This window comes from Ceratosolen solmsi, unplaced genomic scaffold (assembly GCF_000503995.2).
Source record: "Ceratosolen solmsi marchali unplaced genomic scaffold, CerSol_1.0 scaffold39, whole genome shotgun sequence".
NCBI classification, from domain to species: domain Eukaryota; kingdom Metazoa; phylum Arthropoda; class Insecta; order Hymenoptera; family Agaonidae; genus Ceratosolen; species Ceratosolen solmsi.
In genome coordinates this window covers 2035391-2063353 of record NW_011948433.1, presented here as the reverse complement: position 1 = coordinate 2063353, position 27963 = coordinate 2035391, and the positions used below count along the sequence as shown (strand labels likewise).

Here is a 27963-nt window from a genome sequence, read left to right as displayed (position 1 = left end):
ACTCGTTTTAGTCATTGCAATTTAAATAAATTAGCGCTAATATTCCAGTTACTATTATTAAATACATTATTATGTTGCCGAAATTTTCGTCCTCGCCGTGAAATTTCTTCTTTCTGTATATAATTTTTTTCGTTTCTTTAAGCTTCTTATCTTTACATTTAACGCGTTAAATTTGCTAATAGTTATTAGAAATTTCATAGTACCGGCTAACTTTTAACCGAGCAGAACTGTTCATTAAAATCGATCAACGTTATTAACATCTGCTCCACTCCGAAAGCCAAACGGTTAAAAAGGATCTCACGAGTTGCTACAGAAATTCACAAAAGTATCTTAGTCCATTGTCTTACAAAGAGCAAAAAATTATTTCTTTCTTTCGCCTTTATCGACAGCAGTTAAGAGGTACGTAAGCGCATGCGTTCGTTCGTGATTGTGTGTGAAGACAAAATCACGAAGTGCCACAGGGCTTACTTCCTCTTATTTTTATCGTGCTTGAGACTTGAATGCGGATGATGATGAAGATGATGGGTCTTTAATCTGCTACCTTTCGGATAATCGTTATGCACCGATTTCCAACTCTGGTTACCAGTTGCGAGAATATCGGTGGCTTTGTCTGTCACGTGCCGACTTGTGGATGCTTCGTCCAACCTGGTAAAACAGAAACGTTTTTACGAGATAAAAAAAAAAAAAAAAAAAGATTAAAGATTTCAAACAATTTGTCCGTTCACCGGGAGTTGCTTGTTTGGTTAATTTTTTTTTTTTTTTTTTTTTTTTTTTTTTTTTTTGATTTTGCAGAGCTGGGTACATTAACGGATAATAAGAAGCTTAAAAGTGCAACGTTATTGCCGCCATTCTGGTCACAACAAATTAAAAGAGAAACGTGAGAGTTTGTATTTATTACTGTTACATCAATCGCTTCAGTTTCTACAACGACTGCATGGTTGTCTAACACTGGGGCTTTGGTTAACAATAAAAATATCAATTAAAAAGTAGAATGAAAATAAAAAATAGGAGATAAAACAAAAAATAAAAATCATAGCAAAAGAGAAAGAAAAGTTAGATACATATATGTTAAATGATATTTTTCTTTTGTTTTTGTTTTTGTTTTTTTATAGCGGTTAGTTGAAGTTCCCAGGTAGGGTGACAATTTCGGGCCTATATCACACACACCCTATTCACAGCCATCCGAGCTACTATACCAGGGTTACTTTTTTGCTATTTCGAACGCAATTAATAGTTAAGAGGCTTTAAAATTGAAAAGCAGCCACACTTGAATCAGTCTCTTGCAACTTTACATTCGTCAGCGGCAATTAGTATTATTCTCACACGCTGAAAAACTCTACTGTATTATATCTGTTAATTTGCAATTTTATTAAATGCTTTATTAAATGTATTGGCTTTTCTTGTTTTCAATTGTTAGAGTTCAGATCAATAAACCAATTGCTGATTTGTGATGCTGTTATCGTTATTGATGTATTTGTTAATTTAAAGTTGGCGCTCAATAAAGACTGATGGCTGTTGATTTAGAAGTTTTATACGAGGCGGCTCGTAGATAGCGGACGATAGAGACACGTAGAATTCATTATCGTAAGTTCGACGAGTTAATAACGATCAATTAGAAAAGAAATTTAACTGTACGTTATTGATTGAGGCACTCCGTTTACTGTCTTTGACTTAAGGACATCGTTTTCGTAGGACATGATCGTTTCCTTTCCATTCTCGGAGACTCTATAACAAAAAGGAATAGACATTAACAACAAGTATTATGCTTACGTTTATCGTTGTTGTTTTGTTTTTTTTTTTATATATCAAGTATTGCCGAAAACAAGGAATAGAAACAATAATACTATCTACTACCATTGACATGTAAAAATATACAAACAAACAAAAATACCATAAGAAACATCGATCTTATATAATTAATGGAAAACTAATAAATAAGTATCAAAGCGAAATGTACTATTAAAAAATTAATAGAATATATTCAATATGTTAAATAAATATTCGGAAAATTTCATCTAAAAATATCCATTCCCGTTATTACGTAATTCATGTGATTTGAATTCATTATCATTGTTATAAATTGAATAATAATAACGTATCGATTCATTAGTTCGCACCGAAATAAATTAATTTAATTCATTCAATGCTTAATCTCAATGTTTCCTTCTAATTTACACTTACTTTAAATTTTCTTATAATTTAAAATTGCAAAAATTTATGTACATACAAAATATAATCTTCTAGGTTTAATAAGTTAAGTTTATATTTAACAAATTAAAAGTATATGCGCTTATTCAATCGTAAATAGCACGTTTGCGGACTGAAATTGTATGACAATTGCATATGGTTTTATAAAAGCATCATTCAAAGAGAACTAAACGGATGAATGATGTATTTGTATCGTAATGATTGAAAATAACCTTTTTTCTTTATTTATTTATTTTTTCTTCTCGGGATATATATATATATATATAATATTACTCACTTGTCTAAACATTTAACGATATTCAAATACTTCCTGCTTAACTATCAAAACTCACTCATCTCTACACCTAATCAACTTCCTAAGCTCAATTACCAATATTACGGATCATTAAGCTTATTCGGAAGTGAAATGTAAAGACTCACTTTTTAGTGGTTAATTTTTTCCCGTTGATGAACCTTGTCGTTGACGTACTCGTGCGCTTCATCTCGGTCTGACCGCCGCTGGGCCCACCGAAATTGGTGAGTGTGCTGAAGGACGTTGTTGAGCTATTGCTATCGAATAAGTCACCGATATTTGTCGGAAAGAAGCCGAATGGCCCGAAGAATGGTCTATTCAGAGAATTAACTGGTTGACTTTGTCTAACGGAACAGCGTGTATGGCCTCCCCCAAAACCTATGAAAATGAAATGTGTTCGTATTACAAATTATGCTGGCATTTGATGTCTTCTAAATCTGATTAAGTTATGTGCATATCAAATATAGACTGTTTCTATTTTTTTTTCATTCTTTTTTTTTTTTTTTTTAGTGTATCTAATTGAAAATTATATTAATAATTTTCCTATTACTGAATAACTCATATACCGATGAAGTTGAGCGATGAAAATTCTTAAATTATTATTATCTTTCTTTTCCAATGTCGGGCACAATATAAACTGATTGCCATTTACAAGCAAACATAATACATCATTCTTACGATGAAAATGGCAATCAAGAGGAACTTCAAACGTCACAACTCTTGCCATTCATACATTATACGCGCAAAAAATGGATCTTTAAAGGAAATGTTATAGTTGGATATTGAAATTTAATATTCCATTCCTACGTCGCGAATTTAAAAATATTCTTACATCCATCGGCATACTCACCAGCAAACAGATTTTCAAATGGTATATTATGGAAGAACTCCCTAAACACATCTTCGGGATCTCTGAAGACGAAGGTCGCGTTGATGTTGAAGTCAAAGTCGTCCTCGTGGCGTCTCTTGCCGCCTGGCATTTGCAATTCTTCCTTGCCGTACTGATCGTACACCCTACGTTTCCGATCTGCAAAGTCATTATTAATTATAGAGCGAGTAAACTCCAAAACTTAATTAGTTGTAAAAGAAGATGGTTTGAACATTAAGTACAAATGAAGCACAAGGAGAGTGAGTTAACGATGCGTTCAAGGAAATTTTGGCAATCGTATTAATAAGTAAGAATTGCGGTGGTATATTTAAAACTTGGATTACGGTGGTAAAGAACAATTTTGTCTAGAAAAACTGTCGGCCTAATGACGAAAAATCGCACGCACTTCAATATTTAGGTAGAGCGTTTAGTGAAGTTTCAAAGGCAATTGAAAGTTATTCGTCAATATCGATGTTATGGACCAAGTCAATAGCTAGCATTTATATAATAAATCTCATAAATTTTATGTCTCTCTTTAAAACCTCGTATCACAAAAAAAACCGAAATCACAATATCACATAAAGTGTCGTCGTTATTGAATACATTTGATTACCTATTAATGCCTTTGTAAACTATTCATTGCGGAAAATCTATCATTTTATTTTGCAGTCGGTAAATCGTGATATAAAAATGCTGAATTTCGTGATCATTCATTTTCACTTGGCCACATCTGTTTTTATTCGCACTTTTTATATTTGTTAACTGATAAATGGCATAAAAGTCGCTTATGAAGCTTGGCGCAAATATTATATTTGAAACACAGATATAAAGATATTGTAGCCGTAAATAATCAAATATTTTCCTTATTTCCATCTTATAACGATTATTAATGCTCACTATAAAAATTTATCTCATCGAATGTTACAAAGTTTTTGAAATTCAATTACTGATATTGGGTAAGAGTGTATTCAATAAAACAATTATTTTACATCTTAATTCGCTTTTATATATGTTATAAAAGTTTTTCCCAGACAAAAATATTAAAACCAGGTTGTTTATATGTATAAATAGGAAGTATAAACATGATATATCACTTAATCGTGACATACCATTGACAATTATATTAATTTAATTAATTTTGTGTTATACTTACTACATCTACTTAAAAATACAAAAGGAAAAGTAATCTATTGGAGTGGCCTTCGAATTTATTATCATTTTGATATGAAGATAGGCAAAATTAGTAGTCGGAGACCGTCTGATTAATTAGCATAATAAAATTACGAATCAAACATGACGATTTCATTTAGAAATAATGTCCATTCCCACTCTATAACTAATTTTATTTTCTTAAAAATAATTAAATTAAATTAATTTGGTTAAAAGTAATTAATAGCTCTGTTAAATCACGTTTACAGTATGCTAAAATACATAAAAGATTCTCATATATATATATATATATATATATATATATATATATATATTTTTTTTTTCCTACAAAATAAATCTTAATTTTTAAACAATATTATTAATTGCTTGATTGAGGCCAATTTAATTGCATGATATCATCCATTACAAATATAAAATACAAACATCAGTTTATATTTTTATTTACTTATATTTTCTTACGATGCAATAAATTGTAGTTCACGGTTGTTCGTTCGTTCGTTCGTTCGTTCGTTTGTTTGTTTTTTTTTTTTTTTTTTTTTTTTTTTTTTTTTTTTGAAAGAAGCGAAAAAAATCAGACAAAACCAATGTAATATTGAGGTAATAGGTTAAAATTAAAAAACCCAAACAAGAATTACTCAAATGTTCGTGTTATATAGTCTTGTATTTAGGTGGTGAAGTGAAACTAAATATAAAGTCGAGTAAACATTAGCAAGGTAGGATTAAGCGTCCAAGAGAAGCTAAAGAAATCTCGCCCGGACTTTAAAAGAATTTTCACATTAAATTTCATAATGTTATCAGAAGTTATGCTTCCTAGCCACTGACTTTATAAATAATGATTATTCGACGGAGAGATTATTAATTTTAATGAGGAGAAAAGCAAACAGACATCGAGCGTAAAGACAATCATCCGATCGTTTGATTATTGCGTTTGTTCAAAATTCGTGCGTTTGCGCACTCGGCAATACCGAAGAATCGCTGCAAGCAAGAGTCATAGTAATCCCGGTAGGTGAATCCTGTACGACGCGTCGACCTCGTCAACCTCGTCGATGCTCTTTCATAGAATCTCTGATCGTAGCATCGCCTCTTCGCAGCTGTACAACCACAAGCACACACAGCGAATTTGTCTTTTCTCTCTCTCTCTCTCTCTCTCTCTCTCTCTCTCTTTATTCTTTTAATTTCTCACACACTAGCCCCCCGTCGCTCATTATATATCGCGCGCGCACTAATCGACAACCTTGGCCCTCCGTTCTATTCTTATATAGCGACGATAACGAGACGAATTAGCACACGCGCGCGCGCACAAACACGAATTGTGAAAAACGGGGCGGTTGGGAGGAGGGTCGAGGGTAAAAAGGACGGCATAGGTAGCCGAGCAGATGGTAAAGTTCGGGAACATTTTATTTTACAAATGAGCGAAAGTGAGGGACTCCGCTCGGTCCCGATGAACTTTAGTTCATTAGACTGCGGAAATCCAGTGTTTTATGCTCTCTTAGAAGTCCTTGCTATTATAATTGTACGAGTAATACCTGAAAACATGCGAGTTAATTATCGTAAGGCGGCGAACATAAGACGACAATTACGCGCACACAGTCTAATGAAAAAATTGTGTTGCGCGCTAATTTTGTTTTTTGTTTTTGCTTTGATTCGCATATTAGGATGGTTTTGAAAGAGTTACGAAAGCATATTGAAATAGAAATTTATTTATTTCCTTTACTTCTTTCATTATTCAAATAATTATTAAAGGTTTTTAAGAAATCATTTTAAATCAACTACGCGACATCATTGCACGACATCGTAAAAAGCCTTGTCCGTGTTGTTATGTCGATTGGACGATTTATAAATGAAAGGAAATGTTTCATTAGGAATTATGGTTAATCGCTACTTTAATTCGAGATATACTTGTAACTAATAAAAATGTTTACACATTTTGTTAGGTATACACGCACACTAATACGCATAATATGAAATACATTGCTTGAAAAAATAATTCAACAATAGGCTTCACGGAGGCGATTTAAAACAATAAAGTTTGAAATCCTTTGTAAGGCCAATGATCTTTCTCTGCATTCAAGTGACTAATAAGTTTAAATATTGAATAAGACGACTGCCCTTGTTAGCGCTACAGTTACTTTTCTCCATACAACAAAGGAATAGCGACGCTCGACTTTCCACTCGTTTCCACGCAACTGCATTGTTAACACAAAATAAAGAGATCATTGAGTATAAAGATAAGTACATCGTTCAAAAGTACACATTCATAAGTAGCCGCCATCGCGGTGCACAAAGGCAATGCGAGTCTTGAGCGTAGGCTAGTAGAAGAAAGCAACGCGCCGTATTTAAAAAGAAAGGAAAATACCAAGATATCGGAAGAGACGTAAGTATGAGAGGTTGGGAAATCAAGAGATTAGCATAGTTGAGGCTTACCATCACTAAGGACTTCATAAGCTTCGGAGATCTCTTTAAAACGCTTGTTTGCTTCCTCGAGATTGTCAGGGTTCTTGTCCGGGTGCCATTTTAGGGCCAGCTTTCTGTATCTGTGGGGCATTAATAAATATATTTTACAATTTATACTTTAAGCCTCAATAACATGAGAACTCGCGGCCGGAAATTAATTTCTTTCATTTTTTCGGAAATTTTTATTTTTTCCATGCTTTTGCAATACGTTCTCTTCGACCTGTTTTTTTTTGTTTTTGTTTTATTTCATTTTTTTTTTTTTTTTTATGTAGTGTGCTTTTAAGGGAATCGTATTACTCTCCAGCTGAAAGTTCCTTTTGTATATAATTTTATAAAAATATATATCAAATTGCATTTTCTTTTTTTTCTTTCAGCTCAATTGCTTACGATTCCCTCTCTCTGGGCTCTGTCATCCATTATTACTGCGCGATGATAATTTATCCTAAACTTTCGGAACAAAAAAACAAACAAACAAATAAATAATATAAAATAAAATAAAAAACAAAATAAGCAAACGTGTTTGCATTCTATCGTTACAAATACATGACGTTGTCACGCAGACATGGACGAAAAATAAATATTTGGTTGCTAGAAAATGAAGCGCTCGATCTTTTGTACTGCCCAAGCCGGAAAACAACATTCTCTTCGCACACAATCGATTCACCCGTAATCGAGAGGGGGGTGGGTGGAGGTGAGAGAGGGAGAGAGAGAGAGAGAGAGAGAGAGAGAGAGAGAGAGAGAATCCAATAATTCTCAACAGCATTGGTTTATAAAGCTTGCGGCGACATATTGCACAGAGGCTTCCTTTATCGGGGATCGACGTCGACTCGTCTCTTAAACTGGCATCGTCGTAGCCACGCAAATTGCAGCTCATCTAGTAACAACACTAGCATGGATAGATAATTCCACGGTATCTAGTGCGCTGTAAATCGACATGAAAAACTACAGCACGTAGAGCAAGAGGAAGACAATTTGCCTCTACATTCATTACGTGACGGTCGATCGCGTACGACGGGCCTGTAAAGGCCGACCTAACGTCGTCCGATATATCATTAGTTATTTAATAAAAATTTCCAGGCAATAAAAATGCACGCAATTTATCTGCTGTGAGTAATACTGATAATTAAAGGCCGTGGAAACATGAAATGGAGGAATTGGCGACGATAATACGCAGAGCATGAAAATGGAAATGAACCTACGGCACGCGACCCAATGGAATCGCGTAGCGACGAGCGAGCCATTATGCGCGCAGCATCGACATCCAGACGTCCCCATATTTATAATCCTTGGCCGTTCTCACCCTCGGCGCGCATTGTTCGCGCGGGCGCTACGCGAATACGCAACGACTTGCTGAGACGAGATATGATCAGCTGTTTAGCGAGATACGATCGATCAGCTGCTCGGGTAAAACAAACGTGAACGATTGATGTCGCGGCTGCAACGTCTCGAGGCCAAGTCTCCGTCTCCCTCGGCGACCCTCGATTATCGTCTTCACGTCCAAGTTATAAAGCCGAAAGGGAGAGAGGAATAGGCTTGTGGAAAGACCGTGTCCGGTGTCACAGAATCGGCTTAGCGGCGGGGCAGTTCTACGTTATTTCGGTGGACGTTGGTGCGTTATGCGCGAGGCGGCGGTGACGATCTCGGTGGCGGTGACGGTGCCGGTGTCGGTGTCGGTGTCGGTGTCGGTGTTGGTGTCGGTGGCGGTGGCGGTGGCGGTGGCGGTGGCGGTGGCGGTGGCGTTGACGACGGCGGTGTCGGCGGTGGCGGTAACGACGGCTGTGGCCGCGACACACGCGTCGTCGTGGCCGTGAAATGAGTCAAAGACCTTTCCCCCCTGTGAGTGCGCGCGGTTGCATGTACGCACACGTAGACGGGGGCCGTGCTGCGCGCAATCTTACGAGCGCTCGCGCGGATGCGCTCCATGGGATGGCAGTGGGAGGGGAGGAATGAGTGAGCGTGAGTGAGCGAGAGGCAATGAGAGAGAGAGAGAGAGAGAGAGAGAGAGAGAGAGAGAGAGAGAGAGAGAAGCTACAACAGTTCCTCTTCCCACCTAACAGCCCGGCGGACGGGATGCGATGCATTGCATTTATCTCCTCTCTTTATCCGGTGAAGATGAAAAAGAGTTCGAAAGCGGCTTTCCGAGTAGCTAGCGAATGAATCCCTTTGTACATTGTTGGCGATCGCCGTGGACGATAGGATGCGCGAGCCAGACTCGTCGGTGCTGCGTCACACACCGGTCCGCGATCGATTTTCTCATAAATATTTACAAAAATCGCGCACCACTTGACTGGGAGAGGCACTGCTTTTACACAAGGACACGGCGCCCTGCCCCTTCCTGCTCTATACCATCCCATCCCGTCCCGTCCCATCCGGTCGGTCGACGTTCCCGCGCGTTTCTTTGTTGCGCTCGCCCTCGACGGTGCTTTAAATGGCGAGGCAAAACCAACGAAGCCGACGCATCATCCGTGAAAGAAAGGAAGGAAGAAAGAATGAAAGAATGAAAGAAAGAAAGAAAAGAAGGGAGAAAAAATAAGGAAACACAACGGACTACATGGATAAGCAATGGAGTATGGGGACGACGGCGTGACTCTGCCGGGTGTGAAACCTTACGCGTAAGAGTTTTATCGGGCCACGCGATAATTGCGTTGTGCAAAACTCGCGGGCCATTATCGCCATTGTGCCGTTTGTAAAACGAGATTGGCAATTTGCCGTTAAACATGCCGATTAAAGTACCACGGCGATCGGCGATTGCCGGAACGATCGGTCTACGACGAGCGCTATGACGACGACTATGAATAATTTCTCGATTGATGATGCCGTTGGTCGTGGTAGCATGGCCGATCCACGAATCAAATTTATTATCCGCCATTGGCTTTGAATATACATGATTTGCATTGTCCTCGAGACCTCTCGACGGCATGGGAATAATTAGCGATTTTCAATTGGTTTGAAAATGGCCGAAAATTTTGGCTAAATAATACGCTTGGAGTTGCTAATCTTGGAGAAATGTTGGTGACGAAAAAACGTACGAAAAGCTACGTCATTAGGAATAGAATAGACTTTACGATTGTACTTGTACAATAGATATACAGTGAATAATTATAGCGGATTATTAAGTCAAATTGTTGCTTGGACAACGCGCTAGTACGATTTTGTTTTTGGCAATTATTTTGCGATTATCACGAATCTCACGAGCAAATATGTCGATCGAGTAATTTAATTTTTTATTTGGCTATGATTTTTAAATGTTGTCGTGCTGTGCAGAATTCCGCAGCGCTACATGCAACGCGAATTTGATGAAAATAGAAAGGATTTGAAACTGATTGGTGTTTCCTGTCGGTTCGTCGCGCGTTCCCAAGCACTAGTGGTACTTTTTCAGCGAAAAAAAATCAAGAGCACGGAATATCGTATTTTCTACATTCTTTGTTGGTTACAAGCATGTTATCGGTCCTTTACCATCGCGACTTGAGCCCACTGAGCTTTTTAATGGTAATTCGTGATGCATTCTAAGGGGTGCGCGGCGACATTCAGATATGACGTAGCGATAAAAATCTTGTCTCGGTATTACTCAACGTGTATATCTAACATATGAGATCGACTGACTGAAATGCTGTTAGTCTCGTTGAAAAAGGACTTGTGTTTACGTAGCCTTTTCGCGGCTCGCGCTCCCTCTTTTTTCCGTGCTTGGCATGCTTCCGTGGCCGGTCGAAAAAGTAAGGCGACCGCGAATAGTTTACCGGCGACGGTTAGGTTGCTGACCCGCGTATTAAGCTTCTTTCTTCTTTTTTTGTTTGTTCCGTGCATTGAAATTTATCGGTCGATGGCCGAGCGTAATGCCACAACGAGCATAAACCTATATCTCGTTCATGCTAGCAATTAGATATTATAATCTGAGCAAAGTGAACGACACTAAATGACCAAATAATGACCGTTAGCTCGTAAAATTGCGCGCATTAAATGCACAATTACCGCGGGCGGGTATTATCGCTCTTCAAATGAAATTATCGCGATAATTGTAGCAATTGAAATGTTATCACGAATAAGGCGGCGCTGGCGCTGCCTTAAAGAGAGAGGGGCCGAAATCCAAGACGTGCAAGGCTTACATAAGGACCCGATTATCGAATATTCCGTAAAAAAACAAAAGAAAAAAAAAAGCAAAGACAAACCTCGTCGACTGTTCACGAATGACATAATGAACAACAACACTATACTCACGCTTTTTTGATCTCCGGATTGCTGGCGCTCCGGTTCACCTCGAGGATCTTGTAGTAGTCTACCATTGTGTTTCCGGTTGTTGTGCAATTGGCCTGAGCTTAGCTGCAGCCCGCGAGCTTCGGTCACGTGCCTTCAGTAACCACCTGTCAAGACAATAGAAAAAACACAGGGCCATTTATTAATCAATCGTCTTTGTCTGTCTGTCTGTCTGTCTGTCTCTCTCTCTCTCTCTCTCTCTCTCTCTCTCTATTATCATCCCGCCGCGCTATTAACGTTTATTATCGCTTTTTTCGGACTTCGGAATTTCAGATAGAGTGCGGGAGGAGGAGGAGCGGGACAGGAGGGGTGAGTGGGAGCACCCGCTACTCCTGTCTTACGTAATCATCGACGGACCGAATCGACGGGACGAAAGCCGATCGGCTATCCGTAAATGTCGGCTGCTAAGAGAGAGAGAGAGAGAGAGAGAGAGAGTGAAAGAGAGACGAACAGATTGCGGGCCAACGAAAACGCTAAACTTAGCGGCTCTTCGTATCCAGAATAGATCGAAAGGCGGAGGTGGAGGTTACTCGTATAGTGCCGTCGCGGTTACAAGCGGTGCTCTCAGCTACTTATACACACCAGGTTGGCTTCAGCACGCGATTATTTGTGCGCCAGCTTTGTTGCATGGTTGGGCGGGGAGGGGAGGGACAGGTCGTTGCAGCATATCGCATATCGGGACGATACCGCGACTTCCGATTTATTCCTAAATGGCGTAAAAGATGTCAGCGAGCGACATTGCCAATTATCTTAGCGAGTTAGGTTCATCGATTGGCCGATACCGCAAATAAAGCGGCATCCTTCAAAGACTTAACGGACGAAGGAATATATTTGCGTAAGACGGTGATAAGAGACACGAAGAAAAGTTCCCTTACGCCACCCGGCACTCGCAACACTTTCGCTCCATTATGTGAAATGTTATAACATTGACAATACGGTATTTGAGAACCGAAGGCAATTACTCAGGATTTACGAGCTACTTAAATTGCAACGAAAACATAATGTCGCCGAACGTCAAAATATACGAACGATAAGGAAAAAAGACAATGTTAATACGCAATCGACCGGCGTTTTCGTAGCGATACAAATGAATCATTGAAATTTTCGTTTATCCGTTTGGACCCGTACCTACATTCAAAACATAATTCAAAATGATTGTGAATAAAAGTAGTGTAAACCTACAACAACGAGACTACAAAATATCTGCGTTGAGATTTTCAGAAGATTTATATTCACAAATTCTAAAGTTCTTTATCGCTATTAAATAATCTTATGAGCTTTGCGATCGACCGAGGCGATTATAAAAAAAATCTCTTTTCTACACACTATGGCGTTAAAATGAAATATTTCTAACTTTATAACAATTATTAAACGTTTACAGTGACATAAAAACCTTTTAATTCATGCCCAAATATAAAAAAAAAAAATCTAGCTCCGGTCAATTTTTTTTTTTTTCTTAAACGTATTTGTAAAACGTCCTAAACTAAAAATGACCATTTTCATGAGCTTATGACAATAAAGGACCGTGAGTCGTCGTGAGTCGTAAGCACAGGCACTTTTCATCGCAGCTACATTTTCACAATATCGTCCGCAAACCGATAGAATTGCCATCAATAAGAGGCCGGGGATATCGATGCAATGATCACGCGAAGAATCTACCGCACTTACCCAAGTCACCTTAACAAAGTGACAAAGGGGCGGGGAGGGGGGAGGGGGAGGTTAGCGTGGGAGGGAGGCAAGGCGGTGACAGCGTTTGAAAACAACCGCGGTAAGACGATGATCGAGCTGATTGATTTTCCTCGCGATTAGCGGCAGTTAACAGTAAAAGTCGGTGAGTGCACAGGCCTTTTTCGCGAAACCGTTGCGGAAGTCGTCGCGTGGATTTCGAAAGTGTCCCAACGACTTTTGACGTCGCTCCGTCTCGACTCGCCCGTGAGCTATGGAAATAATTAGATGACGTAACGACAAAAGGCTTTAAATCATGAATGACGCCAGGTGAATACATATCGAGGAGAAGAAAAAAGAAGAAACAGAGTACGCGTACATTTATTTTGTGCGACATCACGCTGGCTAGTTTATTTCATTACAATTAAGTAGGCACTCGCCCGATTTTTATACTTTATAATTAACCTTAGCGATAAAGTAAAAGGGACGAGAGACTTACGCAGGATGCGTATGTTACATAATTTTTTAAAAGATAATTTATTATCAACGTTAAACTATTATTACCTATTTCTGTGCTGATGTACCGAATTCATCAATATGGCCGTGTATTTTTACACATTTTACAATCTACGTCATGCGAAAACAAGTGGCGTAATCTAAACTGTAGTCAACGATTAAAACTGCTTGCTTTTTACTTAATTCGCTGCCCTACTTAGGGGAAATTATAAATTTTCAACGGCGCATACACTGATAATGAATGAAAAGACGACTTATGTAGCTGAACAATTAAACGGTATTGGAAGTAGATTGAAGGGCTGGATGGATCTCCCACGACACTGGCTTCCCGTAAAATTAATTATCCATCCAAATGTCGCAGAGTTTATTTGTGAAAAAAAAAATGTCCAAAGCAATGGCGCGAGAGCGAATGCCAAACGTAAAATCGACGTATTAATGATATCAATATTAATCCCAAAGGGCATTATAACATTTATGTTATCGAGAGATAATGGCAATTACATTACTATTAATCCTCGCTCAATATCAATAACAAATCTAAGCGAATGATAAGTTATTATTTCCACTAGTAGTCGTAAATTATTATTGAAAATCAAATATAATCGTCTCTTTCACATCGAGTACGATCGAAATAAAAGAGAAGAAGAGAAAAATTAAATGCTGATAAAAGCCAATAGACCGACGCAAATTACGTGTTTACATGGGACTCTGAAAACATTGCCACACATTATTCACAAACGGTAGTAGTGCGCACACATCGGAAAAGCGTAATTTCGTCGGTCGGGCATCGAGAAATCGGGCAGAGCTTGCGAAACGATTTCACAATTGCTCAATTGTCGCGGCACGTAAACAATATGAATTTTCCACGATTACTCAACATATGGCCAATCTCATGAGAGCGTGGTAATGTCTCCACCCGCCCCGGCATCTTGGCCGGCAATCCTCAATTTTTCTTCTCGTTTTTCCTTTAAAATGTGCCAATATTAACGAGATTTGAAGCGCCGCGATGTTAAAACTTCTATATAAAGTGCAGAGAGCGAGAGCCAAGGCCGCGTAGTCTCTCGACAAAAAACAATTAGGAGCGCGCGCGCGGCAAGTTTGAAAATGGCTCGCGAAAAGAAGCCGGGACGCCTTACTTTCCCTCCTCCCCGCCCGCCGCCCATTAATAACGACAAAAGCACATGATCGGCAAGAGTCTGTGACTCATGTCACTTTTGGATTTGGCCTAGAGCGCGACGAGAGCTGCGATTTCGATGACGTGGGCTGTGGTGGGCGCCTCCACCTTCTCGGCGCTCGCTCTTCTCTCTACGTTTTTCTCTCTTGGGCTTTACGCGCGTGTTACAGGTTTTTTTCTTTCGTTTTTTTTTTTTTTTTTTTTTTTTTTTTTTTTTTTTTTTTTTTTTTACGCGACTGAGACAGAACAGAATTCTTGTCTTTCCTTCTTTCTTTCTTTTCTTTTGCGAGAGCGAAGGCAAGAAATGCCGCGTCTGTCCCCGTTCATTCCGATGCGCTTGCATCATCCGTGTGTACACGCTGATTTCAGGCTGAAATTAGCCTGAAATTTGAGGTAAACAGGAGTACGAGGAGAATGGGAACGCGCACATTACCGGTCACTACGCATAGCCATGCGATTGACCTTATTAGAGTCGAAGCCAACATCTTGATAATACGGTTGTTGTTTTTGCATTCCCTTGTTTCTTTTTTCTTTCATTATCTTACTTTTTATTTTTTTTTTTAAATTTTTTTCTTTATTTTATAACGGAACCTCACACGACCGTGAAAGGATCACGTCGATTTTATGCAATCGGACAAGGAAGGCTTGGCCAAGATCAGAGATGATGACGATGGCTCGCAGCGAGGGTAATTCATTGGAAAACGCAAGCAACTGTCAATAATGAACGTCCATGTGTAGTATCGCAATTTCACGATGATAATCAATAGCTCATGTATTTTGCACTCGAGTTACTCGCCTTTTACCTGCTTACTCTCGCGCCCGATATTTAATACGATTTTCACGATGGCAACGATAGCGTAAAATTCGATAAAAGTCCGGACAATTCCATGATGTATCGGTCTGCGAAACCTTTGCCAATAAAATCGATCGAGCCCCCCTCGGTAGGGCGAGGGGCAACAGCACGAAAATATCCAACGTTTACCTGTTAAACTCAACGGCAGCATCGATCAAAGGACCATGCGCGACTCACAACGCAGTTTCGCTGCTCGGAGATAATCCTTAGATGCGCGGGGAAGACGTAGCTGCGGAACTTCGCGGATCGATACGCTCATATGTACACGAGAGTCTTATTATTGCATGGTTGGGATTCGCAGATGGTGATGATTAAACGCTGACGTATAACCGAGGAATTTCGATTCAATGCGATTGGCGGATTGTTGGAAGGTCAAGTAAAAAGAAAGGAATAAAAAGTGCTCGGGGAAGTAGGAGAAGATAGGAGGGAATTTAAATTGACGAGAGTATTACCACGTGCGAGCGATCCAACGTTGACATTTTACCTTAGTTTTAATAAAATTTTAATTACACCAATAATACATCCTTTTTGCCTCCGGTGAACCTAATACGTCTTCGTTCTAAGTTTGGTTGGCTTACTCAACGTAGTCGAGAATCTCGATGAAAAAACAAAAACAAAAACAAAAACAAAAACAAAAACAAAAACAAAAAGGAACAGAAAAGAAAAAGGAAAGAAAGGGAAAAAAAATTCCAAGACTTCGAAAAAATGCTACATACCTCACATTCACAAGCTCCTACAATAAACAACAATAAAAACGAGGTACTTGGAAAATATTGTACATAGCTTATATTCATAAGCTCATATTATGAAGTACAATAAAATCGAGGTGCTCGTATATCCTTGTGGTAATATAAATTTATAGCGTTGACAACCTGATTAAATTAACGAGGAAGATGCAAATTGTGCGTTGAAAAAATCGGAGCATCGTAAGAGAGCCACGAGAAAACACGTTCATTCAACGGAAAGAAAAGGCAAAGAACAAAGAAGAGCCACATATTATCAGAAGCGCGAAAAGGCCCCTGAATTATGTATATTTGCCGTGGATGATTATAATGATTACGGTGGCCGTATTCGCGGAAACGTCTCGGTTGAAACGAGGGGCAGAGAAATAAGGCGAAGCGTGGCGTATGTTTGAAGATTTCAGGGCGCATCGCAGGAAGGTGTGAATCGCGGCCGGGGCTATGCTACAACGACGTACGCGCGAGAAAGAGGGAGAATGTGCGCGAGCCGGTGGGCGTCCTCAATGAGACTCGCGCGCGAGCCTGACGTCAGGCTTACATATTTGGCCAGTAGTGCCGGGACGGATTTTTCGCTTCCCAAGTCCTGCTGCTGCTGCTGCTGCTGCTGTCGACGTCGCCGTGGTTTTTCTCTATGCACTTCACTTGCACGCATATACGCGTGTCTCAGAAGAAAAAAAAACAGCAAGAATCATAATAATCATGCCGTTGTCGTCAAAGGTTAACAAAATTTAAATCGACGATGTGAATTAAGTGGACGATTAATTATCGAGGATCGCTCGTCGGATCGCCGCTGAAACAACAGGCGCATAACATCGCCTCGACCAAAATGACAATTTTCATTGCTAAATGCACTCGGTCTGCTGCACCGAGCTGGATGCGAGAGAAATTGTTAAGCCGAAGAAGACGAGTGGTTGGTAATCGAGCATCGATGGAATTTCAACAAAATAATACTAATTGCCACTATATTTCTTACGATAGCTCAGTAAGCCAAGAGTTATCATCCGCATCTGGGATTTATCATTTCGTAAAGAGCACCAAAATGTTTGAAAAATTTAAACAAATCGAAATTCGAGCGCCCTTACAGGTGTCTCTTACATCTAAAGCTTATTATTGTCGTATAAATTCGTAGAAATTAGCGCGTGCCTTCGATCTTCAGCACCGATGTATTTATAAAAATGAAATTTGAATTACAAACGAGTCTGCTAATGGCGTGCAGGAACAACACGAAGGTAGAAATAAATACGAAAGATATTCCAACTTAGCAGTCAACACCTATTAATTAAAGCAATTCCTCTTCGCACTGTGCGTACGTACCGTACGTACGATCCGCGTAACTTAATAGTCGAGAACTCGCGCACGACACGCCAGTAAACTCATTTCTTCTTTTTTTTTGTCTTTCCATTTTTTCTTTACATTCTCCCCCTTTTCTTTCTTTTCAATGGGTGCACGGTAGCGAGGTACACCGGTGAGAGACGTTGGTATTAAATGTCCGCAGGGATTTTCTGTGTCAATTTTTTAGTGCAACTTTTTCATCGCGACACTCGCTCGAGAATGAGAATAAGAATGAAAATGAGAGGTGGAGAAGGATGGAGAGCGGTAAGGAGGAAGGGTGGAAGAGAGAGAGGGGGGGAGGAGGCAGGTGTAATTGGCACTTGCAATGAGAAAACTGTGTCACGAGGCGTTGCGAAGCTTACGATTAGACGGCTCGCGATTAGGTGTAACTCGAATAATAAAGGCACTAATTTCGCTTGATCGCGTGATCGCTTTTATGTTATTTATAACCGTCATTTATACCGCTGTCGATCCCTTCGCAGCCAAACTTCCGTGCACCACCTCCAAGCATCGTTCTTTATCGATTCGCTTAGAATAGGTGAGATACTGGGTGCATAACTGCACGGCTATCGCCGAGACACGGACCTGTTAATTGGCCAACCTGGGATCGCAATATTCACGTTTCGCTCCCCCGCAAACGTATATTTATCGATGTCGAGGGCAATTATCGAGGCACATTTTTTACACAACCCGACGCCCGGAGTTAAGCGCCGTCGTCTGTTGGGCAAAGACGCCTCCCGCCGGGACAAAGAGGCCCGTGGACCTCTCGTTATGGTAAGTGTTACGGCGATCGTTCGTCGTCCGGGTGGGGACTCATCGTCGCTGGGGGGCCACTCCTCCGAGTGATCCGCGACCGAAGGACCGTCTCTCATTTCCATCCGTCTGCCTCTTTTTTCGACTCGACTCAAGGTCATGGGAATGATGATTGCCTCCCGTCACGTAATAATACCACTCGACGGATTCGATTACTTATTTCCTCCACAAACACCTTCCACTCTCTCGTGTCATCGGCGGTGCAGCGATCTCAAGATATTCGATAAGATAGCGGAATATCGTGGTAAAGTGACTTTCGCCGGACCGAGAAGGAGGAGGAGAAAGAGTAGGAGCGAGAGACGAAAGTGAGTCATTTTTCGGCGCTATTTTTTTTTTTTTTTTTTTTTTGTTACGAATCTTGTCGCGTTGTATAAATTACACTATAAAAATCGATGACTCTTTAGGCTCTCGATGTCTTCTCATACGAGCGTCCGACATTCGTTAAAATGAATCATTTGCTTGTGTCGGCAAGTATCGATTAATTACGTCAACTGCACTCCTCGCACTTCACGTCGAGAAACAAAAAAAAAAAAAAAATAAATAAAAAAAAAAAATAAATAAACGAGCGAAGATGTTCGCGTCAATGCAATCTTTATGAAGGATAAAATTTGAATGCCACGGCGCTAATTCGACCGCTCGGCTCCCGCAAATTGCATTATCGCTGCGACGCGAAATAACGAGATACGCGCCTAGGCACACGGGCGGCCACTTTGATATAATAAATGCGTAGCGATGAGCAGCATGACGCACGCGACAACAAAATCAGGGACGAAGGGACAACGACGCCTCATTTTCGCCAATGCACTAGGAGGAGTAAGGCTACGACCTCCTTCAATATACCGGGAGTTGGGAAAATGTCGCTTTTTACGGTTGCAAACGGACGCGATTTTTGGCTAACGGGCACCGGGTGCAGGCGCCATTGGCCGATATTTCCCTGCAATCTGCCGTTGCCGGAATGCACGAGAGACTCCGGTCTTAATCATAAGTCCCACGCGGAGCACGTACGCGTGGCCGTCATTAACGACACTTTGGCCTCTGAATGCAGAAACACCAACGTGACATGCCGCCCCCTCCTGCCGCCCGGCCGACGCTCCGCGAAGTTTTTATCATTTTCGTCAACGATCGTTGCGTTAAACACGCGCAAGTTGTGCCAGTATGGAGGAGCGGCTTGTTTTCATTTGGCGCATTATCAATTTGGCATATTTTCGATGGCCAACGAAACACGTAATCCGGCTTTTTCTTAAATCAATGTTGTTTAACCAAGATTAAGCAGTGATTCTCGCACCGTCTGTCATCTCGTGTCATCTCTCTTGATCTTCACTTCGCAAGCGAGATTTATCCTCCGAAACTTGCCGATGTATCACTACGAGCTTGCATCTTAGTGACACATTAGATAAGAACAACTTCCATTAAACAATGACTCCTCCCTCGCGAATGCGTCTTCATCTCGTGTAAATATAACGAATGCAAGGCTGACGATCAAGCCGACATGCTTAGAAAATGGCGCCTTCAAGAATTATTGATAAACGTATCGGAACAACGTCAGTTCTAGTCGTTTACTGCCATGTACGGTGTGAGAGTGATGGAAAACGATTAAAGAAAAAAAAGCAGCTTCGCATTAAGCGAGCAGCCATAATGCTTAACAGGCATTCCATGTACGCGAATTAAATATCGGATGCGACGAATTCAATAAATTAATTTTCTGAATACTGTCGCATGAAAGCGACGACACGCTTTCTTATAACGTCAATGTTTATTGGAGTAGAGAATTCTGAGTTAGCCAGAAGCAGAGTGAAATTTCATTCGGAAAAAAAAACCCGGCCCATAGAATGGCCGCAAAGTATTAATGATTCGATACAAGTTTTTCGGAGTACAGCAATGACGTTATAATATAACGGTTGCAGAGCAGACCGCGAGTTAAAAGTGACTCATATTGGACTTTGTTTTTTCTCTTTTTCTTCTCCATTTCTTTTCTTTTTCTTTTTTTTTCTTTTAAGCGAACCAGAACCGACTAACTTAATCGACAGTTTACGAGAAAATTATACATTTTTCATTATTAACAATTATAAAAGCGAGAGAAAAAAATTTATTTCACATTAAGTTTTCACATTATCCTTGTTTTAACAGCAAGAAAGAGCAAAGAGTAAGGAGAGATAATTACAGTGATTGTGGATTAAATACTCATAAATAAAGCCATATATATTGCACATATGATAATAACTAATAATTGGGTGCGTGGAGTGCTGAATAAGGTTTTCGAATAAATTTATTTAAACTATATGCACATTTAAGAATGAAATATTTAAATCGACATTTATTGCTTATTATGCACCGCATTTGACCTAAACACTTTATTTCTCACTGTATCTCCAGTTTTCTTTTCTTTTCTTTTTTTGGTTATTTTTTTCCTTGACTTTTAAAATTAACATAAAATCTGAATAGCATGAATGTTAAGATTATATAGGTCACGAATAATTCAAATATACGTGTGCATCAATGTTCATGTTTAATGTCTCGCATTTTAATTATATAATTTTATTCGTATCATATTATGCGACTACCGTCGTGAAAACGCAATTCAATTCCATCTTCTATACGTGTAGAAAGAAAGAAAAAAATTAAATATAATTTTAAAAAAAAAAAAACCAATTCACAATTTCCGTAATAGCTGGCAAATTTTAAATCTCACTGCAATAACTGTAATGTGCAAACATCCATGCATCATAGAACTTACGATTTTGCAATTGAGCGTGAATCACGCAATCGAATGATAAATTCGCGTCAGTGATAATAGAAAAATAGAGTGATTATATAGTACAGCTTACAACAATTATACTAACTGATATTTTGGTACTGATAATTTTATGTCCGCATAATTGTACGATGAAAACATGTACGAACAACGATCAAAAGCGGACGATATTTTTAACTCCTTAAAATATTGTCAAAGCACGATAACAAAACTCAAATACGGACTTTTAGAAAGAACAAAACAAATGGATAAAATTCATCTTTCTTTACTATTTCAAAAGCATTATCTTATTTGCCTTAAACTTATATCAAAATCGATAACAATAGTCTCATAGTCCATTAACGATGGTAATAATTATTAATAGTTCAAATGAGAAAAAAAAAAACACGCCTGCATAAATTCTGTATCCAATATTAATTATCGTCGTACTTTCTTACATTTTTTTAAAATTCCTATATTTGCTAGCTTATTCAAGAAAAAAGATTTTACAATTATTGTTTTTGTTTTAAGAATTTCTATTTACATTAGTAGTGAATTACAGATTTTTAATTAGCATTAAATATCACGTCAAATAAATAATATGCCACAAATTGTCTCCTTGAATAAATATTTGCACAATTCTTCTTCCTCGTCATTATTATTCGTCGTCGAATTATAAAAAAAAATTTCATTCTCAAAGAAACTGTTGGATCGTACAAAAACTTGTAACTATTGAAATTTGCAACGGTATAACGGATTATTGTCTTGAAAAGTTCATTTTTGTTTTGTTTTAAACTGTTTTTGGCACTTAGTCATGCAAATTAAATACCTTCTCGACAAAAACAGAAGAAAAAAAAAAGAAAAAGAAAATCTGCTAAATAGCAATTCATGGATATACGTTAAGTGAATTCTATGCGAGAATACTATACATCTCGAGACTACCATAACGAAATATCGCAATCAACTAATTGCAACGATGATATTTTGTCGAGACCTATGAAGAATTCTGCAGAGAGTATCGCGACATTGCTCAATTTCAATTCTCTCTTGGAATTTACTTGTTTCTCTCCCCTGCCGCCCCTCCCCCCGTTCTACCCACGAAACGAAGCGACGAGGATTTTAAATCGCGACGCCGGCAGTCGTAGAAGAAAACGGCATCCCATCTCCCCACGAGCGAGCGACGAAGCAAGCAGAGGATTTTTCCACCTAGAACGGGTAGAGAAGAATTTCGCATTTCAGCGCATTGCAAACTCGTTTTATGTGCACGAACATTGAGATACGCGCGCATTGACCGAGTATGGTTCAAGGCCGTTTTGTTAACGGATGGGAGGCGCTACTTGCGACCCTTGGGGGAAAATGCGAAGCAAGCCCTCAGCGGCCCGAGAGGCGCCGAGTTTCTCCGATGGTCACTCTGGCGTCCGACTGGAATCGTCGCTATTATTATCGGCCATCGTTGTCGCCATCGTCATCGTCTGCATTATCGCTATTACATATAGATAGAAAGCGAGCATGTTGTATGTAATAAATGCTATTCGTTTCCGATATGAGAATTTTATTGCTCGTGCGCAACGTACCGCGATTGATATTAACAGGAGCTTAATTGCAAATGAAAATTATTTTTTACTATTCGATTCTGAATTGAGGTTAGGGGACGTTAAATAGCTCTACAGGCCAATAGTAAATAGCGTGTAAAAACGTGCAATAAAAGGATACGTGTTGGGCTCGATAGTTTTTCTTTTCGCTGGCGTATAAACGCCACGAAAGCTACAAGCCTACCAACACACATGAAAGTTTTACGACAATTCGCAAATCGTTCGCTTATACCGATGCGTCATTTGTCTATCTACTTTTTCAGTTTTGTTTGCAACGTAAAGAATCGATCCAGCCGTTCGATTAAGCTCGATGAATTATTAACATTTATGAATAATGTAGACGACACTGTATATGACCATAATTCTATATTGTCATATTATTATACTGAAAAATGTTAAATAATATTTTTGAGCCTCGAATTTAATAAGAGCGTAACGACAACACTTCATCAAAAATTCGAGAAATATATCGAACATTAATATCCTAATGAAATTATTACGATTATCATTTTAGTTAAATATATAGAATTATAGAGGACAATAACAACATTACTATAACAATACTACCACTAAAAACCATTATTATGTATCTAAATACTATGATAATCACATGTATTTTTATATTGGCTATTATATATCTAACAAAGCGCTATACCTACGCTAATTATTCACAATGTGTTCGAGCATCAAATTAAAATAATATTAATTTCTTCATTTAAAATAAGAGTAGTTTTAATGTAGTCGCTAATGTAAATGATTCGATCTGTCATTATATACAAGCATTCCTCTTTTCTGATAACTTTTCTTTCCTTTCCCCTCTAGATATATATATATATATATATATATATATATATATATATATATATATGTCAATTCATAAATAAAAATTATATTTACATATATTTTTAAGTTATAACGTTTTAATTTCATGGAATTTTCACCATTGTTGAAATTGCACCATAATGATATAATTATTCCCATATACTCTAGAATTCCTTTTACCTCTACATCATTCGACACTCACTACGCACACGCGCTCAAACATAAAATTGCCATGATTCACGTTAACAGTCCTTTCATTGTGTAAAATTGTGTAAAATGTACAAATCACATGCTTAAATCCACATAATTATAAAAATATATATAACAATTATTTGGAATGTAAATGACAATTTAAACTAAATAAAACAACATGACTGTATGCATATGAACAATAGAAAACGCATGTTCGCTTTGCATCAGTTCGAACTTATCCGTATGTTATTACAAATAGCATTAGACACTTTGATTGGCACTCGAATAGCTGAATTCAGCAACTATACCTAATATAAATAGGAAAGACACTCTTCGTCGTTAAAATAAATAAATAAATAAATAATTAAATAAATAAATGTACACCACAATTAATCAATGTGCATGAGTATTCTTAGAATATCTGAATACTAAGAGTACAAAAACTTAAGCTCGCTTATAAGGTGCAATAAAGTCGCCGCAAACTGAGCGACAAAATAGCCGATTCAAGCTCGGCTCTTGTTCGCGCATAAACAAATGATGTGAGCCGTAACAGGCCGAGTCAAAGTGACAATAAAACGCGAATTCGAAAATAGATCGACGGGCAAGCGAGCATTCGCTACAAGCACCGCTTTTTGCGAGAAGAGGGCGCGTCTTTGCAATACAACAACGGTAGCAGAGAAAGGCGGCACAGCACAGGCCAAAGGTTCCCTCCGTGCACACGAGCCAAATCCAACACGCTCGGTTCTTCTCTCTCTCTCTCTCTCTCTCTCTCTCTCTCTCTCAATCCTACCGCACTGGTTGATTTTTTCACGGTTAAGGGCAACATGCTCTCTTCCACGAATTAACGAAGACTGCTCGAACATAGACGGGTAAATAAAGCTAAGCCGAGGAGACAAAACTACACGCGAATAACGCATATACTCCTCCTTTCGCGACACGCCCCTCAAGCAATAATTAGCAACGATATAAATCGCAATGATAAGCGTAAGTAGCCGCGGCTCGAGGAGTACTTATATAAGTACGAACGGTGCGCAAACGATTAAAATCCACGGATACTCTCTCGATGTCCGAGCGCTGTCCCTATTACCATCGCCATCGAGTAACTCCTTAATTCCCGCGGACTGTGCTCCTCTCCGCGTTCCTCCGATTCCCGATCGTCTATCGAAGGTGGCCCTCGTCGTCACCCGCTGTAGCGACAAAAGAGGCGAAAAAAAAAAGAGAGAGAGAGAGAAAAAGAAAGAAAGAATGAAAAAAAGAATGAAAGAAAGAAAGAAAGAAAGAAAGAAAGAAAAGAAAAGAAAAAACGAAAGAAAGATGTAAGTCGACGAACGCGAGTTTCAGGCTGCGTCGAAGCATGTAGAACACGTGGGGCAAGGTGGTCCGTTCTGGAAATTTCAAGCTGTGAATATTGCGAGTTGGTCGGCGCTGAGGTGCGCAGGCGCACATCAACGGCGATCGATCAAACACAACGTGTGCATGCGTGCGTGCGTATGTGCGCCAATTCCGACTAGCTTAAATATGTCGACCACGAGCGATAGAATGAAAATTCCACGGTCGATTTTGCCATTTCTCCATGCTATGAATTAATTATTTTTCTTTATACCTTCGAAGCGAACTTCTCTCCCACTCCCGCGTTCGTACGACTCACTGACAAACGTAGACGAACAAGGGAACAGACCAAAGGATGGACGAGCCACCTGACGAATAGCGACGACTTGGAGCGCAGGTGTCGTTATTGCGCGCACCTCCTTTACTCCTGTGCCCACTAACCAAGAAACAACGACGATGGCATGCTCGTAGGAAAAGAAAATTCTTGGGAATAGTCGTTGACGTTCGATTCTCGATTCAAATCCACGCTTTCTCGACAACCCCGAGGGTCAATATAGCGCGTAGCGGAAGTCGTCCTAGTCAACGAATCGTGCTCATCGATTTTTCAAGAAACGCCTTAACGAGAGGGAGGACAGCTCGCCCCGTCACAACCAACCTACCTACCTCCCTCGCTCCCTCTCTTTCTCCCTCTTTCACTCTCTCTCTCTCTCTCTCTCTATCTCTATCTTTCGCAAGGAAATTGAGGGCTGAACGATCCAACGTTGCGTACTTTTAACATTAACCATTTCATTCTCGAAAAAACGTATAGGATGCGAATAAAAACCGCGCGACGAGCAATGCGGGAGCTTGTGACAGAAACGGGACGTCAGAGTGCAACCCCTCTCATTGACCACGTAATAGAAAAGGAGAGACCGATAAGGGGAGAAAGGGAAAGGTAAAGAGACCGAGATCGCATTAAGCAAAGCCAGACGACGACTTACGTAGCGGTCGAGGACCTTTATCCGTCTTCCCTCGCCAAATAGAAGAGGCGAAATCACCCGGAGCCAGACAGTTGTGCTAGACGCTATCGAGGCACTATCATCGAGCCCGCACACTAATATTATTCCCGGCAATCGTACCACTTCCTCGTGTCGAGCGCAATTTCACGATCGCAACTGGCTGCTGCTGTTACCGCTATCGCTGTCGTTGTCGCTATCGTTATCGCTATGACTATAGCTGCTGCTGCTACTACTACTACTGCACTACACTTTTACTAGTAATACTAAACTATTACTTCCTAACGTGCTCTTTACGGTGCCTTTTTCTCCTCTTCTAAATAACTATCGCTTGCTTCCTCTCTCTCTCTCTCTCTCTCTCTCTCTCTCTCTATCATTCGTCGTTTTCTATCCTATTCCAACCAATTTCGCCATCTCACTCTCTTCTCCTAGGAGCAACTATACTCGCGCCCTCTCGCTCTACCGTACGCCTCTCCTTCAACTCCGCACATGCACACTTGCTCACTACTCGCTTTTAAGAGAGAGGAAGTGAGAGATAGAGATAGAGATAGAGATAGAGATAGAGAGAGAGAGAGAGAGAGAGAGTGAGAGAGCGAGGGTGAGAGAACGAACTTTGGGACCACGCACTACGACGAAAGTCTATGAGAACAACGAAAAGCGAGAATGAAAGCCAATGAAATGGCTTTCCCAAACGTTCTTTCTCTCCTAGTGCGTGCGTGCATATACGTTACTTACTACTTATGCAGCAGACTTACTCACTCGATAAGGGGCACTACTGGAGCGACGCGATTCTCTTACTGCTTCTCGTGAATAATGATGGCAGTCACGGGATTTCCTCACAAGATCTCCGAACTAAACGGGGATGATAATTCGTGATAGCTTGCCGCTATTGCTGCTGCTGCTGCTGCTGCTGCTTCTACTGCCGTTGCTCGTCAAAGAATTGACAGCCGTCGCGGATCCTTCTCCGTGTGGATTCGAGACGTTACGACGATACAACGAAAGAGCGCAACTGAATTTGACTAGGTCTACGCGAAGTTGGCCACAGACTGAATTCTGGACAACGCACGGCGGTACCAAGGGACACGAACACAACGCGACGCGCACGCCTGGTGCGTGTGTAGTGGCGCGCGCAGCCTTACGTGTATATGCTTTGCCAAAATGGCCGTTGCTGTCAGAGAGTGCAGAGGAGGAAGCCCCCTTCCCTTCAATCGCGAACACAAGCGCCACCAACCAGCTACGTATAGCCCCTACACTCGCGCGAACGCGATTCTATTTCTCTTTTTTTTTGTCTCTATAGCGCTTTCTCTCTCTCTCTCTCTCTCTCTCTCGCTACCTCACGCCCGCCCGTCCTTCTCGCTTACCCCTTCCTCAGCCGCCTCACTCATACCCACTCGCACTCACGATATCTCTCGCTCGCAGTCTCTATCTCTCTTCCTCCCCACCTCACTCACTCACGCACACATACACATATATATATATATATATATATATACACACACACACACACTCACTCTCTCTCTCACTCTATCTCTCTCACTTTCATTTGGTATCTTGCGTCTCTCTTCTGTCCCTATGGACTGACATTTTCATGGGAAAAGTTTATTCGTAGCATTAGCATTGGTTATGTACGGCAGATATTTCCCAACTTTTCTTACCTGATTCCTTTCTTTCTCCTTGCGATATCTCACCGAAGAACGATGTTTGGCGCAACGAGATACAATCAATGTCCGGGACCAGACTTACTAATTTGGTATTTCCTAAGGTTGTTCGCGAGACGGGCGATGACGATGTCCAACCGTCCCATAAATCAATGCACAATTATATACTGAATTGATTTGTCGGGTGAGCAAAAAATTCGCAGGTATTCGATAATAGCAATTTTGAGGCCGAATAATAAGAAACAAGACCAACTCGCGCCCATACGTACGCGCAACCACGTACACAGACACGTGTGAGTAAAATTAAA

The 27963-nt window shown here is 40.0% G+C and overlaps 1 protein-coding gene across 3 annotated transcripts; it reads right to left on the bottom strand.

Annotated features, from left to right (window-relative positions):
• Positions 1-9: 9 nt before the first annotated feature.
• LOC105364528 (DnaJ heat shock protein family (Hsp40) member B6 mrj) lies at positions 10-27926 on the bottom strand. Of its 3 annotated transcripts, none has more exons than XM_011502463.1 (7): positions 27653-27926; positions 11208-11350; positions 6963-7072; positions 3351-3527; positions 2629-2878; positions 1636-1725; positions 10-645 (listed from the first exon to the last, which is right to left on the bottom strand). In XM_011502463.1, the coding sequence occupies exons 2-7, from the start codon at positions 11270-11272 to the stop codon at positions 465-467; spliced, it is 873 nt and encodes a 290-aa protein (XP_011500765.1). In that variant the 5' UTR covers positions 11273-11350; positions 27653-27926; the 3' UTR covers positions 10-464. The 3 variants fall into 3 exon arrangements, with proteins under 3 accessions (XP_011500765.1, XP_011500764.1, XP_011500766.1); XM_011502462.1 differs by lacking the exon at positions 27653-27926 and adding an exon at positions 26757-26879; XM_011502464.1 differs by lacking the exon at positions 27653-27926 and adding an exon at positions 25983-26065.
• Positions 27927-27963: the final 37 nt, after the last annotated feature.